Raw genomic sequence first — 15,329 nt, forward strand, 5'->3', positions numbered from 1 at the left:
ATTATTAGTGATCTGTAAGTAATTGATCTGACCTGTAAATCATCAACTTAACTTGTATTTATAAAATCATATTTATGAAAGGTGGGTGAGAGGATGTTTGGTTAATTTGATGTTCAACACAGTATTTAAGCAGAAGAAGTCAGAGATTACAGGTTTATCAAGAGTCTGTGGTCTGTGGTTTCTCAGCATTAGGCACAGAGCTGTGTAAATATGCAGTGCAGGTCACATAAAAATGAAATAAATCCTATAAAATATGGATGAATACTGATACTATACTATAGAATACTATATTACAGAGCACTAATACTATCCTTAGTATCAAATTAATGCACATTTTTCCAGGCAATACAAATATCTTTTGCCTGAAAGCACTTTAAAACAATTGAAGAGGGGAGAGCAATTCGGGGAATAACACCCCGACTGTGAGAGGTCTCGAGGGGTTAAAGGTCACAGGGGTTAGGGATCATTAAGGGCATCTGTGGGCTGACACGCTGACACGAAGCTGCCAGCAGCAGCAGGTCTGAAGTGAGGATGTTTTCATTGTTCCTGAAAATTTCAGTGAAAAGTTTGTATATGACGTTTATGAAGTTTATGTATGTATTGCTTCTGTGTATATATATATTAGTGTGTGGGTGTGTGTGTGTGTGTGTGTGTGAGCATGCTCTCACAGCATGGCGGCAGGCAGAACGAGTCAGCTGTAGTTCTTTGTCTCTGGTTGTCCAGTAAAACTAATCCTATCTGGAACCTGTACATACAAAAATACATCTTGGTGACAAAGTTCACCGTCCATAGATTTTACACTGGAAGAATGACAGTAATTACAGGAAAAATAAATGTCCTACTTGTTTCAGTAAGCAGATATCCAAGTAAATACCCAAGTAAAATGCCAAGCACATTATGGTGGCTAGAGAACTATTATTGAAAAAGCAGAAATTTTGGGTGACTGGTTGCACTAAATAAATGATAAAAAAAAAAAAAAACCTTTATTTGTGCAGCACTTTTAAAAACACAGCTACTACACAATTACTAAATAAATTGCTAAATAGTTGGGATCACCAAAATAAAGGACCTATTTGGGACCAGGAATGTTTGTACTAGAGCTTGGACAATAAATCTACCACCCCAGTGTGTCGCCTGATATTGTCTTTTTACAGACATCCTCCAGTTTCCCTCCGGTTAACACTGTTAGCTCTATCAGCACTGTTGCTGTTGTCAGCATGGTGCAAGCTATTAGCACCATGAGCTGCTAGCCGCAAGCTTAGGCACCTCCACGTTAAAAACTACGTCCAGCTAATCTCACCATAGACTCTGAATCAAAGATACGCTCTGAATGCCACAAACAGTTCCTTTGAGGCAGTGGTTCCCAACCAGTCCAGCCATGAGGTCCAGATCGCTCCTTAATCATTAGTTCAAGGTCCATAAAGTTTAATACATTTAGCGTCATACCTGTGTTAGGCCATGTCATCAAGCTAGTTTGCAGTCTTTATTAAGACTCACTCACTCACTCACTCCACAGCAGGAAATGGCACTTCATAATAAAAGCTTGTGCCGGAAATTCACTGTACTTCAAAATTAAAATGTGGTTTTCACAAACTTGACACATTGCAGTCCATTCAGAATAGACCTGGACCCACTTTTGGACCGCGACCCACCAGCTGGGCAAATATAAACATATGAATAAACGTGCAGACTTAAAAATATTAATGACGGAATATAATCAAGGTTCATGGTAAGGATCATAAGATGCTCTTAACTGAAGTTGCATATAGATATGACAAGTGGCATATCACTAAGTACAGTATCAAGTCTCAAGTACAGGTAAGAGTATATGGTTAATATAATAAAATACTGAATCATATAAGTCAGAACAGCGTCCTACATCACCGCATCATTACTCCTACCAACATCCCCTGAAGCTTCACTCAGAAGCTCACCCTTTCAGTGTGAGGCCTTCAAACATGCTGCTCTGCACATTTACACATGGGTTGTACAATCCTGCCTTTGGAGGCATGTTTCCCTCAGTTTGTGTGTGTGTGTGTGTGTGTGTGTGTGTTAGGCCTGTTGCATGCCACATTCCTCAGATGCAGAGCTGCGGAAAGGGCAGTGGCCCCACTTCACCAGAGGTGCAAGAGGGGGGATGGAAAGCAAAGTGATTGATGGCTGAAGGGAGGAGGCCAAATGATGGGCTGAACAGGTGGATCTCCTCACGGGAACATCAACAGACAACGACTGATGCTTCCACCGTCTCTGCTCATAAACCAGGTAACTGAAGAGAGCAGGTGTTTAGACTCAATCCTGTCCTCACCAGCCAACAAAGAGAAAACTTAAAAAACATATCAGTACAGAGGAAAACTATTTATTTACACTACTACCACTTAAAAAGATATTACTGTGTGACTGACACTACTTTATCAGACTACTTATAACTCCATTTTATTTGTGCTGCTGTGAAAATTTAGATGGTATTGTCACAAGCGTAAAGACATCGTGGCATCGTGTAATGTGACTGCTTGTGGTCAGAGTGGTTGCTATTAATCAAAAGTTACATCGTCTCAGTTTAAGGACTTCTCTTCCAAATCAGTTTTACTTGCAGGGGTACACAACTAGCGGTGCCACAGCTCCATGTAGCTCTCTAGCTCCCAGTTACTTAAACAAAATATTACATCAAGATAAATAACAATTATTTTTTAAACTTTTACCATTGGCGTGAGCCTAAAATGATTCTTACATTCTCCAGTTGTAAAAAGGTGTAGCCTGGACATCAAATTAAATAATTTTCGTTTTGTCATCTACAATGTACATCAAACATCCACTGCCTGGCAGCAGGGTGGCTAGATATTCCCTGCTAAAGCGTATTTTAGGGGAAATTTTCCCTTATTCATTATGAGGGTCCAGGGACAGAGGGTTTGATTTGTGTTGAATGTATTTTCCCGCCACGCCACTGAGTGGCTTATGCCACTGGCTGAGGGAGGCCATTGTATTTAAGTTCATCCCAGAAGCACAGGTGTTACTGGTGTTAGGAAGCAAACAGTTTTAATCTGTGCTCGGATCAAAATTTATATGGCTGTATTTATTGGAAGTTTGTGTTGAAATTTATTGGAAGTTATCCAGACATTATGGACACTCGTGAGAAAATAAACGTATGATGACATACAGCACTGGTAAAGATTGGGAGTAGTCATAGTACACATCACAATTCAGTCAATTAGCAACTAGTAGTGTATAGGGCTAGTCACTAGACTAGCTTTGGATTCTAAATTCTAAAAAGGAGAAGTCTTGGAGGAAAACAGAGTATTTGACAGTGCGTGGACAGATTTGTTTGCTTTCACCACCAACGCTGTAAAGTTAAATAACCAAATATTCATGAATAGCCCGCTGCAGAGGAGCCACCCTGTTCAAACATATTAATGAATGCTCATTTAGACCTACTAGTAATGTTGATATGTTAATTTAGACTTATAGGGTGCATTAACGTCATTATAAGGTTCAAATATGTTTTGCAGCTCAAGACAGAAAAAAAATTTCGTTTGATGGTAAAGGTTGCCGATCCCTGACATAGACCAATATCACCAATCACAAATTTACCAGTACTGTACAGCACACAACAACCCCCAAGAAGTCCTTAACAAGAAAAAAAATGGAAGAAAACTCAGGAGGAGTAACTGAGAAAGGATCTCTCCCTGGACAAACTAACATGCAATAGATGTAAATTCCATATTGGTTTGAAACAGCCAGTCAAGAGTGAACTGTGAACCTCAGATTTTTAGCCAAAACCAAGGTATTAAAAGTGCTCAGTAAAAAAGAAAATCTACAATCCCATAAAAACTGGGTAACTCCACTTACTGATGAAGATCATGTGATATGATCAAAAGCTCCAGAATGACAATTAAATGGATGTTGCAGTGACATGTTCATTTTAAAAATGAGAAGACAAAAAGAGAGGCTGCACTTATCAGTAATTCATGCTCATTGTGTATCTAAAAATAAACAAGGGCTCCCAAACCTTCTTAAACATCAAATTCAAGGACTTTCCAAGACCTTTCCAGGTCCATTTCCCTCAAATTCAAGGACCCAACACAACATAGTTTGAGACACAGATCAAGGGTAATTACAGTTATAACACTGAGAATTTTTATCATGAAAACTGGTTTAACAGAAGCTCAAAGACAACAATTAAAAGAGAGAGAAGTCTTGGGTTTTTCCCCCTCAAATGCACAAACTTTCAAGGATTTCAAGGACCCATGGGAACCCTGACAAACAGTTGATCCAATGATAATAAAATGATATAAATGTGTCTCCTAAGGCTTCCTCACAAACAGTATTTCTGCTGGATAACATCACACTGCTGTGACTGTAAACATCATTATGAATGCAACTTGTTCTCAAACAGTCGACGCAGAGGAAGCAGCAAGATGTCCACAATCATACACAATAAGTGATGACGATGATGCTCACAACCTCAACAATAAGACCATTTACATTAACATGCCGCAGCTCGATGCAGATCACGGCACGTTTCAGTCCCACTGCTGCCAGTCAGTCCGGACTTTCCTGCGAAACCACCCAAACACCGTCTACTCTGGGGGTCAAGATCGCATCCTGATCCACAAGCGATAAGGATCTTAATTACCCCACAGAGAGCCGCTCGCGCTCCACCTTTCCAGTCACTCTCTGGGCCCGCAGCAAATCACCACCAGGAGGCCTGGCCTACTTTCTCCAATGTCGGCCAAGACCGCAGCTCTCACCTTTGACCCACATGAGCGGGCTGAGCTCAGGGGAAGATTACAGTATAAGTTCATGAAACACTTTCACTAGAAGTTTCACAAATACTGTAAGAGCTGTTTTACTTTCTGTGGAACCACATGTCAAAAACAAAAGATTGGATCCCAATGAAAAGACTGTAATCAGTTTGGATCGCGGTCTCTGCCACCGCCGGCTGTGACTGCCAGCAGCCAACACTCTGCCAGATCTTTGTTTCATGACACAAAGAAAAATTCAACTTCCCTTTTGACAAATAGATTAGGTCCTTGTGGTGTTTTTACCCACAAACCAACAATGGTGGTTCTTAATATGGGTCAGTGGGACCATCAAAACAACAATAGATAATTTACTGTATTCTATAATTTTGTTTTTCCTTATGGAATACTTCAGTCTGTGGTCCTGATCTGAAAAAGAAGCAAGTTGAAAGAAAGGAAATAATTAACTGGATGAATTGCTCACCACTGTGCCACCTGCAATGAGGGGCTGCAAACAGGTGTTTCAGTGTTTTTAAAGGTGTAAACTAAGGGGTTTATCAAACTTCCATCTTCTTCAGAAACACACCAAAAAGATGATTGTTGTCAATAAGTTGACTATAAAGTCCCAGTGTCCTAAAATGAAACACTATTTAAGTCCCAGTGTCTTCAAATGAGTACTTCCTAATTAATAGTCTCTTATCTTGTTACTGTTGCTAAAATTGGTCACATTTGTTGACCTTATCTCAACCGAAACCATCTTTCTTTTAACATAATACTTCATAGCTAATGTTAGCTAATTTCTAACTTAGCATTAGCATAAGTAACAAGATGTAGCCCTCTTTTTACCCTTATCTTAACTTTAGCCGCCTGCCCTCTCACGTAATACCTCATTGCCAACATTAGGTAATCGCTAACTTAGCATTAGCATAAGAAACAAAATGTAGCCTTCCCATCACCAATACCTTAACCTATAAACTGCCTCTTTTAATGTAATACTTAATGTTTAATGTAGTAAATTTCTAACTTTGCATTAGCATACATAAGATGTACCTTCCCATTACCCTTATCTTAACCTTAACCATCTCTCTTTTAACGTAATACTTAATGTAGCTATTTGCTGACTTTGCATTAGCATAAGTAACAAGATATAGCCTTCCTATTACCATTACCACCTCTCTTTTAACATATTTTATATTTAACGTTAGCTAATCACTAACTTAGCATTAACATAAGTAACAAGATGTAGCCTCCCATTGCCCTTATCTTAACCTTAATCATCTCTCTTTTAACTCAATACTTCATAGCAAATTGCAATTTCACAGGGGCTTCTGCTTCTGGGCCAAAGAGCGAGGGGGCTGATCATGGACTGACGTGTAGCTCAAGGTGGGTGAGTCATGTAACTAAGGGCAGGTTACGTAGCTGCTTCAGCTGTAGTTATACCTATTCCGACAGTCTGGTTGGCCCATTGGTTAAATTAAGAAAAAATAAAGCCATGCTCAAATTGTAGAGCAATTAAAATATAACCAAAGTGCACATTGCAGCTCTGACTAATACGCCCTAGGCTGCCCTTGGCAGTTGCTCCATCTTGGACAATGCGGTACAACTTAAAAATATTAGTGGGGTAAGGTATGGAAACTTTGGGATTCATTACCCTACATGTTAAATTGCACTGTCACGACATCATTTCCTTGCCTGTCGTTCAAACATACTGGATTCAAACTCTATAAACATCATTCTAGCTAATATGCATGGAGGGAGAGATGCAACCTGGGGGAAAATAAAGAAATGTACCTTATGGTAAACAGCGCTGTCAGACACAGATGCAAATTAGAGCTATGCAACAGCTATAGAAAATCAATTTGCACACAACAAAATTCAATGACTTCTTGATAACGTCCATAGATTTTACTGAGGGCTGGAAAAAAAGACTGTGGAATTCATGATAGTGGGAACCCTGCTGAACCACTGTCAGAAGACACAATGATGACACAGTTCTTTAAGAAACTGTTAAAGGATCTCTGTTTCATCTTAAGTGTTGTTCCCTAAGCATTCTGGTCTCTTGATGTTTTTACTCAGCCCCAAGACATTTTCTGTTTATGCCACTGAATCATGTAGGAAATTAAAAAAGGACATAAGGTGGAGTATTTGAAAGTAGTCTGTGATATAACTTCTGTAATAAATCTCCAACAGCAAGAATCTATCTCACCAAGTGAGGTGAAGTTAAACTGTTATTTTTTCATTTGGACACCTGGCAGCATGAGCAAAACAAAGGACGTGTATAACACGATAAGAGTAACTGCTCATGATATGAATTTGAAGAGTGAAGGTAGAGCCATATTTCTGCAAAAGAGATACTTTCCTACATTTCACAACTCTCATATCTGAAATACTCCTGGAAACAATAACAAACAGACCAACAACGCATTAAAGTAACTTACTATGATTTATTAAACATGTTAAAAATGTGATGAACCCCTCACATACACAGACAGAAATAAAAGACAAATGTCACAAAAATTGAAAAGCAAAATTAAGACTTCCACACATTTACAAAAAGACTGTACAATATACACACAAAACTGATAAAAACCTTAAAACTCATGGATAAAGTTCTTGTACTGGTGACACTGTACATGTCTGACACACAGATATGAACAGAAGCAGCACTTAAAACTGTTCAAGACTCAAAGCTCATGCTCACGTTCCCTCTCATGACAGCAGGGTGATGAGTGCATCCAGAAACTTGCTCCTGTCCTCCGTCTTCAGTTCAATTACTGCAGAGGTTAAAAACAAAAACAAAAAAACAAAGCCAAAAAGTAGTTTGGGATAAATGTTTCTGGCAGGAAGGTGCAGAAATACTAAACAAATGTTCATGTGAAACATGACTGATATTTCATGATTCCCACTGTCAGATGTGCTACTAGAAATGAAGAGAAGGCTGCCACCTTGTGTCTGATGAAGAGATAAATGGCTACACAGATTAAACATGTAGGAGGACTTGGACACAGCACATTAGAGGTGTTAATGATAATATAAATCTTACTTGAAGTGTCAAAGTTGTCATGAAGAGTTCTGGAGTTGGTGCTCTCTGCAGCTTTCTCAAATGCTCGACCAAAGAAACTTTCAAAGTACAAAAAAAAAAAGTTACGAGTTGAAGAATCAATAGACAGACAAAATAAACATCAACTGTTTTGATAATCAGTTGGTTGTTTCAGTCTTTTTTAAGCAAAAATACAAACAATTTTCTGGTGTCCACGTCTCTAATGTGAAGACCTTCTGCTTTTCTGCCGAATTAAAAACATTAAAGCAGCAGAGGACTTTTATTTTGAGAGCTCGACTCATTTTGACAAAATAAAATTGAAAAAATAGATAAATGAAATTAGATCAAATGTTTGTAGCCATTAAGAACATATAAATTCAAATATATACATATAAATATATACATACTATTTAATTACTTTTAAAGCCTAATACTTGTGACATTGAATTTAAGACATTTTAAGGACCTGCAGACATCCTGTGTTGGTCAGACAAAACGAGCAGTCTGAAGACATCACATTGGACTCGACTCTACTGTTCTTTACACTGGCAATACTAGCAAACAATATAAATACATTTTTGTCTTGCAATTACTGAAGTCTAAGGAAAGAGAAAACAAATACTTTTTGAATAAGGATGATTCAAATATTTTGAGTAATGCACATATTAAATCGGCTGAAGATGTGAGTCAATAGTAGTATTTCATCTCAAAGCATCACATATTAACATAGCAAGGACATAAACTCATCGGCAGAGTCAACAGCAAAAACTTTACCAGATATGGAATATTTGACTATATCGTATATTTCAAGATTCTGGGGTTATATTCTACACATTAGTTAGTGGTTGAAACAGCTTTGTAAACAAGGTACTGCACTTTTACGTGGTTTGTTGGAGAAACATTATTTAGTATATTATTAGCTCTGCTCCTACTGTTTTGGTAATATCCTACATATGTTTTAAAAGAAAGGAACGTCTTACTTCTTCTTGTCAGATATTTCAGACTCGGGTGGGATTCCCACAACAATGACAGTTCCCTTCTCCACGTCCTTGGGAGCAGCCATGATGAGCGGGAGCAGTTTGCAGCGCTTATTCCTCGTCTAACCGACAAAAACACCACGAGTGAAAGAGTGACACCAATAACACAGTATGTTTTCACTGCAAGTAAAAGAAAGTCTGTCATGATAATTATGTTATAGACTTATCGAGATCAGCAAAAACGATGGTGGCTACGTCCATATATTGTATGATATTGCCTATTGTGTTAACATGCGTGGCACAGCACCTCAGCTGAACGAACAGATGGAAAAAATATGCTGAGACACATTTTGGTTTCCTTTCTGGTCAGATTACAAGGTTTTTGTTTTTGGCTCTTTGACAGAGTGTACTTACAATTTTATTCTTTAATATTATCATTCTAACAGTGGCATAAAATGGTCTTAAAACAACAACAATAATATTGTTTATTGTAATTATTTCTGGGCAATATATCGTCCAACAAAAGTAGTTATTGTGACAAACCTAATTAAAAGCTTCTTATTTCACAGTCTGAGATACTTACAGAGTGGACAAAAGCCTTCAGGAGGTACTTGCAGAGCAGAGTCAAGGCCATGGGCTTAGAAAAGAGCTTCACGTCAGGTGTTCCCTACACATGGAAGAGCAGGAGGAAGAAAGTGTTGAGCTGAGCAGGATGTACTGTAGAGAAGCAGCCACACACACACACACACACACACACACCTGCAGGTCATACAGACGCTCTTACCTCCATGAGGTAGCAGTAGAGGAAGGGTCCCTGTGACAGGATGAGGTTGGTGCAGATGCAACTGGCGACAGTCTGCTGGATGGCCATCAGCTTCTTCTTAGCCAGGTCAATGCCTGAATGTAGACGATCGAGGTTACTCCTACACGCAGACAGAGAGACCAACAGAGGACAGAAAGAAAACTTGTTTTTATAACTTGATGATAAACATCCATTTTATAGTGTTAAACCACTCATCCTCGTCTTTTCATCAACACAAACCTGGACAGAGAGTCCAGAGCCTTGATAAAGTTGTCACTGTCGCTCTCATCTTTCTCAGTGCTCTCTAGCAGCGCAGTGGTAGCATGAACCATGTCACCAGCCAAGAAGCGGTTCTTAAAGCCGAAGTGAACACCAAACGTCTGGATGCGGATGTCCTTCATACTGATGGAGGTGAGGAAAAAAAAAGACAATTAATTTCAGGCTGTCTGTCAATAAAAGCATCTAACAGCAAGTGAAGCCTTGTCTTCTTCAGGTCTTTTCTAGATTCATACCCATATTTATTGGAAGACTCCTCAATGACCTCCCTTAGGTTTTCTTTGATTGACATGTCCATGGAGTTGAACTTCTGCCTCACTTGCTTCAGAGGGAGACTGTAAAAGCATCACTGGCAAACATCAGCTACTAAAACAAGTAAGGTGGCATTTATACTTCTGTGTTGAATCGACACCGTACCTATGCTGGAGCCAGATGTGCACTTCCCCAGAAATCTAACTATGTGTCACAGTGACGCACACCTCCTGTCTATTTTTGTAGAATAAAACCATTTCCCTCAGTGGAAACAAAGCTGTTATTTACTTTAATTTCACAGATAAGAAACAATAAATTGTGAAGACAATAAAGCCTCCACAAAAATTAGATTTTAAGTCTTGTGTGTGATTTATCCTGGCTTCATATGAGCAGAAGAAATCTCAGCTTGTCACTAGGCTAATTCATACAATGTAAAATGCTATAGGCTTGTGCTAATAACGTTAGCATGTTTTATTTGTTTGGAAAACGTGTTTAGTGTAAGACAGTTGTTTTGTCGGTGAAACCTTGTGAGCTGTAATGGAGCTGAATTTTGTAACATCACCTTTGTTAGATGTGGCTGTTGTCCCTGGTTTCTTACGAGTTGAGGAAAAGTTTGCTAGCTGCTAGGCTAATTTATACAATGTAAAATGCTATAGGCTTGTGCTAAAAACATTAGCATGTTGTATTTGTGATGAAAATGTGTCCCGCAAAAGACAAGTGGTTGTCTGTGAATGCTGCGAGTTATAGTGAAGCCAACTTGTGTTTGAAATTCTCACCATCAAGCCATGTTTAATGTGTTTTTTATGTGTGTTTTGGATCACCTACACTTTCACTTCACAGAAACCCCGCTCCTAGTGTTTTGGAGATGTAACTGTAGAGCGACACAGACACACCACCCCACAAGTATAAATGCTCACAATGGCGTAGGCAAGGTGCGTAGGCTAGTGTAGGGTTGGCTTAAGGCAACTCTTTTTTCCTCATTGAATTCCATTCAAAAAAAATCTGTTGACAGACATTTCATTTTTTTAGGCACTTTACCCCATATCAGCTAAAAACTCCTGGAGCTTCTTTTGACCATTTAATGTCCAAAGCTTGAAGTGGCATGAGGTGTAACAGGAATTACAGATGCTCTCATACAGGGACCAGTGCTGGTAGAGGGTTAGACGGAGGCTGAAGCAGAGTGTTAAGAAAAACTCAAAGGAAAAAGACACAGTTTGTCTGAGTGCTTTGACTTCCACTACGACACTTGAGCATATAATGTAAAAGCTCCACATGACAATATGAATTAAGGATACTCGTATTCAAAGGAGATCCTCATACAGTCGATGGAGAGAGAGTTCTCTTCGTCCTCGTTTCGGTGGTTATGCCGGGAAACATGTCTCTGCATTGTGGCGATGTCAGTTACATATTTCATACTAAAAAGAACAAGACAGACAATAACAAATTAATTCAATGCAAAACACAGTACATACATCTTGCAATGACTGTTTAATTCTGAAGGAATCACCTGATGCTTTTGAGAATTATGCTTTGAAATATTGTAGACATTCTTACTGTGTGATTTTATCATGAACCCACTGGTCTGTCAGCCCGATGACAGCCCACCTGCAAAGAAACAACTCAAGGTCTACAACTGAAAGTCTCCACAGTGCACCGTGCATTTCCACAATGTTTAAGTCATTAAAATGGTTTAATTAGGTAGCTTACCAGAGCATGTCCTTGGTGTCTTTAGTCAACACCCACGCCAGCTCAAAAAACATCATCGCAGCCTGACAACAGAATATGTGAAATTAAAGTCAACACACAGCTATGCAGGATGAATCTCATATTTGTATGGAGATAATAATAACTTTAACTGTCTACTCACAGACGTCCCATGATATTCATACTGCTCATAGTCAAACAAGATTTCCCTCCTGAGAAAAGAGTAACACTTCAGTGTCAGTTTATAAACTGATTTCTATATAACAAATACCATCCACACACCTACGCTTCACTAAAAACACTTCACCTTCGTGCCTCCCACTCCCTCTTAGCTCGCTGTCTTTCAATTCTCCTCTCAACTGCACCCTGCAATGACAGGCACATAGTCATTAGTCACGTCAACACTGTTCTAATTCATTTCAGCAGGTTATTCTCATTCTGGTTCATGCGTACTTCATCAAATCTCCTCCGTTTCCCAGACGGCTCTGAACCTTCATCACTCTCATTTCCAGAGTCACCTCCTTCCTCCTCGTCATCTCGAAAGATATCATCATACAAGGGCACACCAAGGTCGTCATCCTGTTTGATTAGTAGCTTTATCTATGGATGAGATGATGGAAGTTTGCACAATGTTAGATTTTGGTGTCCCTCATTAACTTTAAAAGCTAAAGTAAAAAAAGTACTTAAAAAAAACAAAAAACAAACAACCAACCAACCAAAAATACACACAAAAAAAAACACAATAATTTGAGATGAACTGATCATTGTTCATCACCTGGGTGTCATTGTAGACATTGACCACATCTACAGGCCGGTGAGTGTCACAGATGAAGAAGATGGAATCATCATCGGGCTGCAGCATCTCAAGAAGGTCGACATTTGCCCCACAGTTGATGAGAACAAAGTACCTGAACTACAACGCACCAAAATAAGACATTTAGTTCAGAGTTACATTGTGGAAAACCTTGACATTAAGTCATGTGTAAGCTCAGTTCAGATCTGATCATACCTGCTCTTTGTGTTCAAGGAAGGCAGTGCCGAGGTCCTGCCAGCCTGTGACTGGTACAAGTGTGTACTGGACCTGATCACAGTGGAACAGCGCCTGATAAAGAGACAAGATTCAGGAAATATTGTTTAATTTACTGATATGTCATAAGTGGGTCACTGTCAAATAAGGACACAGGAACAGCAGGATGTCGGCAGGTATCAGACACTTAAATTTTGTGTTTTTAAGACCTTTTTAAAATAATTTGTGACTAAATTTAAGACAGATTTTTTTGGGGGGAAAATGACCATTTTCTTACTCCAGCATTGCAGGAAAACATAAAGGTAAGTAGTACATATATGATCCTGTGCAGAGGTACATTTTATCAAGGAATATGGTTAATACAGGGAGTTGGGTTAACCTACATTTTACCAATAGCTAAGTAAATGGCAAATGGACTGCACTTGTATAGTGCCTTTCGAGTCTACTTTACTCAAAGCACTTTTTACACTATGAGTCACATTCACACACACATTCATACACTGGTGGCCGTGGTTACCATACAAGGTGCCACCTGATAGTCAGTTTTCAACACACTCAAACTGACGGAACAGCCATTGGGGGCAATTTGGGGTTCAGTATCTTGCTCAAGGATGCGTCAACATGCAGACTGGGAAAGCTGGGGATCAAACCACCAATCTTCCTATTAGTGTGACAAGCAGTTCCTGAATTTTTGTTTCTGAAATACTCAGACCAGCCTGTATGGCACCAACAACCACGCCACTTTCAAAGCCACTTATATCACCTTTCTTCCCCATTCTGATGCTCAGTTTGTATTTCAGCAGGTCGTCTTGGTCCTCGTCCTAAGGTTTAGTTTTAGTAAATCCTCTCTGTACATATTTGAGAAATACTATCCTTATATTTAATATAAATATTATTTTTGTGCAGCTTTTACAATAACATCTGCTGACCATAAGTGTAAGAGATAAAAGTAGAAGTATTTCATTACTATAATCTCATGTTAACAGATTCTGTGCACACATCAGTTATTAGTTGTTATTATTGTTAGGAGGGAGCTGCTGAGGTATTACAGTGTGCACCTGTTATTGTTCATTGAGTACACGACCTACACTACAGTTAGAAAGTGCTACTCATCGATAAAGTCAAACAAAATAATAAGCTGGTGTTTACCAAGGGAGCAGGACACATGATGTATTTTATTTGAGGGGATAACAGTACGTGCCCAGTCTGTACAGGAGGTAGCAGGAGCTAATGTTTGCTAACAGTTAGCTCATTATCTTACCTGTATTATTTTACAGGCGCACAGAGCGTCGATGTCTGACGCCACCAGGAGAGCGACTCTCTGAAAGCAAATAAACACACGACAGATCGTGTGATTAGTACAGTATAACATATAAAATAAATACTGTGCTGACGATAACGAATCTATAAGCTAAGTAACGTTAGCAAACAACCCTTCATTGTACAAGTTAGCTGTCCTAACGTCACAGTAAGTTCGCTCAAACAACGTACCTGGTTGGCAACAACTTCATAAAACTCCTTTCTTATGTCCGTGATGAACATTTTCACAAATTAAAACCTTTTAATATAAGACAAACCGAGTAAAATGACGCTAAAACATGAACAGCAGGTTATTTTGGTTGACTGTCAGACACGGAGCTTTCTGTTTCTTGTTGGAAATGTGGCGCCAAATCTGGACGTCACTTCCAGCCTGCTTCCAACCAATCACTGGGAGGTACTTAATCGGCGTCATATGTTCGAGGCCACGCCCATCGCATTGAAGAAAACAATGCCTGCAAAGATGGAGAAGGACTTTTTTACCTTATCACTATTATATCTCAAACAAGGCTAAAGAAATCCATCTTCAAATTTTACAAAAACCATCCCCTGCTAGTTGTCATATTGCTAAGTTTATTGATACTGCCTGCTCTTTTTGTAAATGATAATAATAATGACTTTTTCAAGGACAGATACCACACAAAAAACAGACAATCATCTATGTACAAAAATACGATAATAAATACAGTATATATATATAAAAAAAAAAGACAAGAAATACCAAATGCTACATCATACATGTTCATAAAAATGGACAATATTCAATAAACTGCATATTGTAAACAATATAGAAACTATTTCTCATCTCTTTTTAATATGAAATGTCCAAAAGATTTTGGATATATCTGGAGTCTCACTTCTTTGAAACCCCTATACTTTTTACTCCATTAACTGTAGGGATGTAATTTGTTATCATGATAAACCAGGTAATAGCAGTTTTGAATATCTAATTTTGTTATTTTAAATGCTGTTTTTTTTTTATTTATACACAGAAACTCTGTAAATCACTTCCTAACATTTTATCTTTTGTCCTAGATTTAAAGGCTCTTCTAAAGTCACTGAGTGTATTAAAATTTTAATACAGAAATGAAATATAGAAATTGCTTTCCCCAAATCCTCTGACTGAATATTACATGGTTTTCTTTTTGTAACGACTTGTCCTTAGATATTGTCCTTTTATATTCTTTACATATACTTA

The 15,329-nt window shown here is 38.6% G+C and overlaps 1 protein-coding gene across 1 annotated transcript; it reads right to left on the minus strand.

The window, feature by feature from the left end:
- Positions 1-7,171: 7,171 nt before the first annotated feature.
- On the minus strand, positions 7,172-14,485 carry cdc45 (CDC45 cell division cycle 45 homolog (S. cerevisiae)). Its single transcript, XM_033619078.2, has 18 exons — positions 14,306-14,485; positions 14,076-14,135; positions 12,797-12,889; positions 12,563-12,700; positions 12,241-12,387; positions 12,095-12,153; positions 11,951-11,999; positions 11,791-11,852; positions 11,638-11,688; positions 11,379-11,498; positions 11,122-11,253; positions 10,068-10,166; positions 9,796-9,957; positions 9,538-9,676; positions 9,337-9,420; positions 8,757-8,875; positions 7,780-7,856; positions 7,172-7,510 (listed from the first exon to the last, which is right to left on the minus strand). The coding sequence occupies exons 1-18, from the start codon at positions 14,354-14,356 to the stop codon at positions 7,446-7,448; spliced, it is 1,707 nt and encodes a 568-aa protein (XP_033474969.1). The 5' UTR covers positions 14,357-14,485; the 3' UTR covers positions 7,172-7,445.
- Between the last annotated feature and the right edge of the window lie 844 nt (positions 14,486-15,329).

This window comes from Epinephelus lanceolatus, chromosome 9 (assembly GCF_041903045.1).
Source record: "Epinephelus lanceolatus isolate andai-2023 chromosome 9, ASM4190304v1, whole genome shotgun sequence".
Classification (NCBI taxonomy): Eukaryota; Metazoa; Chordata; class Actinopteri; order Perciformes; family Serranidae; genus Epinephelus; species Epinephelus lanceolatus.

Bases quoted from the DNA above. Each gene is read 5' to 3' on its own strand.
- cdc45 (XM_033619078.2), bottom strand. From the start codon at position 14,356: ATGTTCATCACGGACATAAGAAAGGAGTTTTATGAAGTTGTTGCCAAC. The intron at 12,000-12,094 runs GTGAAGTGTTTT...CTCTTTTCTCAG, and splicing joins AGGGAGTGGGAGGCACGAAG to GAGGGAAATCTTGTTTGACT. The intron at 11,853-11,950 runs GTGAGTAGACAG...TTCTGTTGTCAG, and splicing joins ATGAATATCATGGGACGTCT to GCTGCGATGATGTTTTTTGA.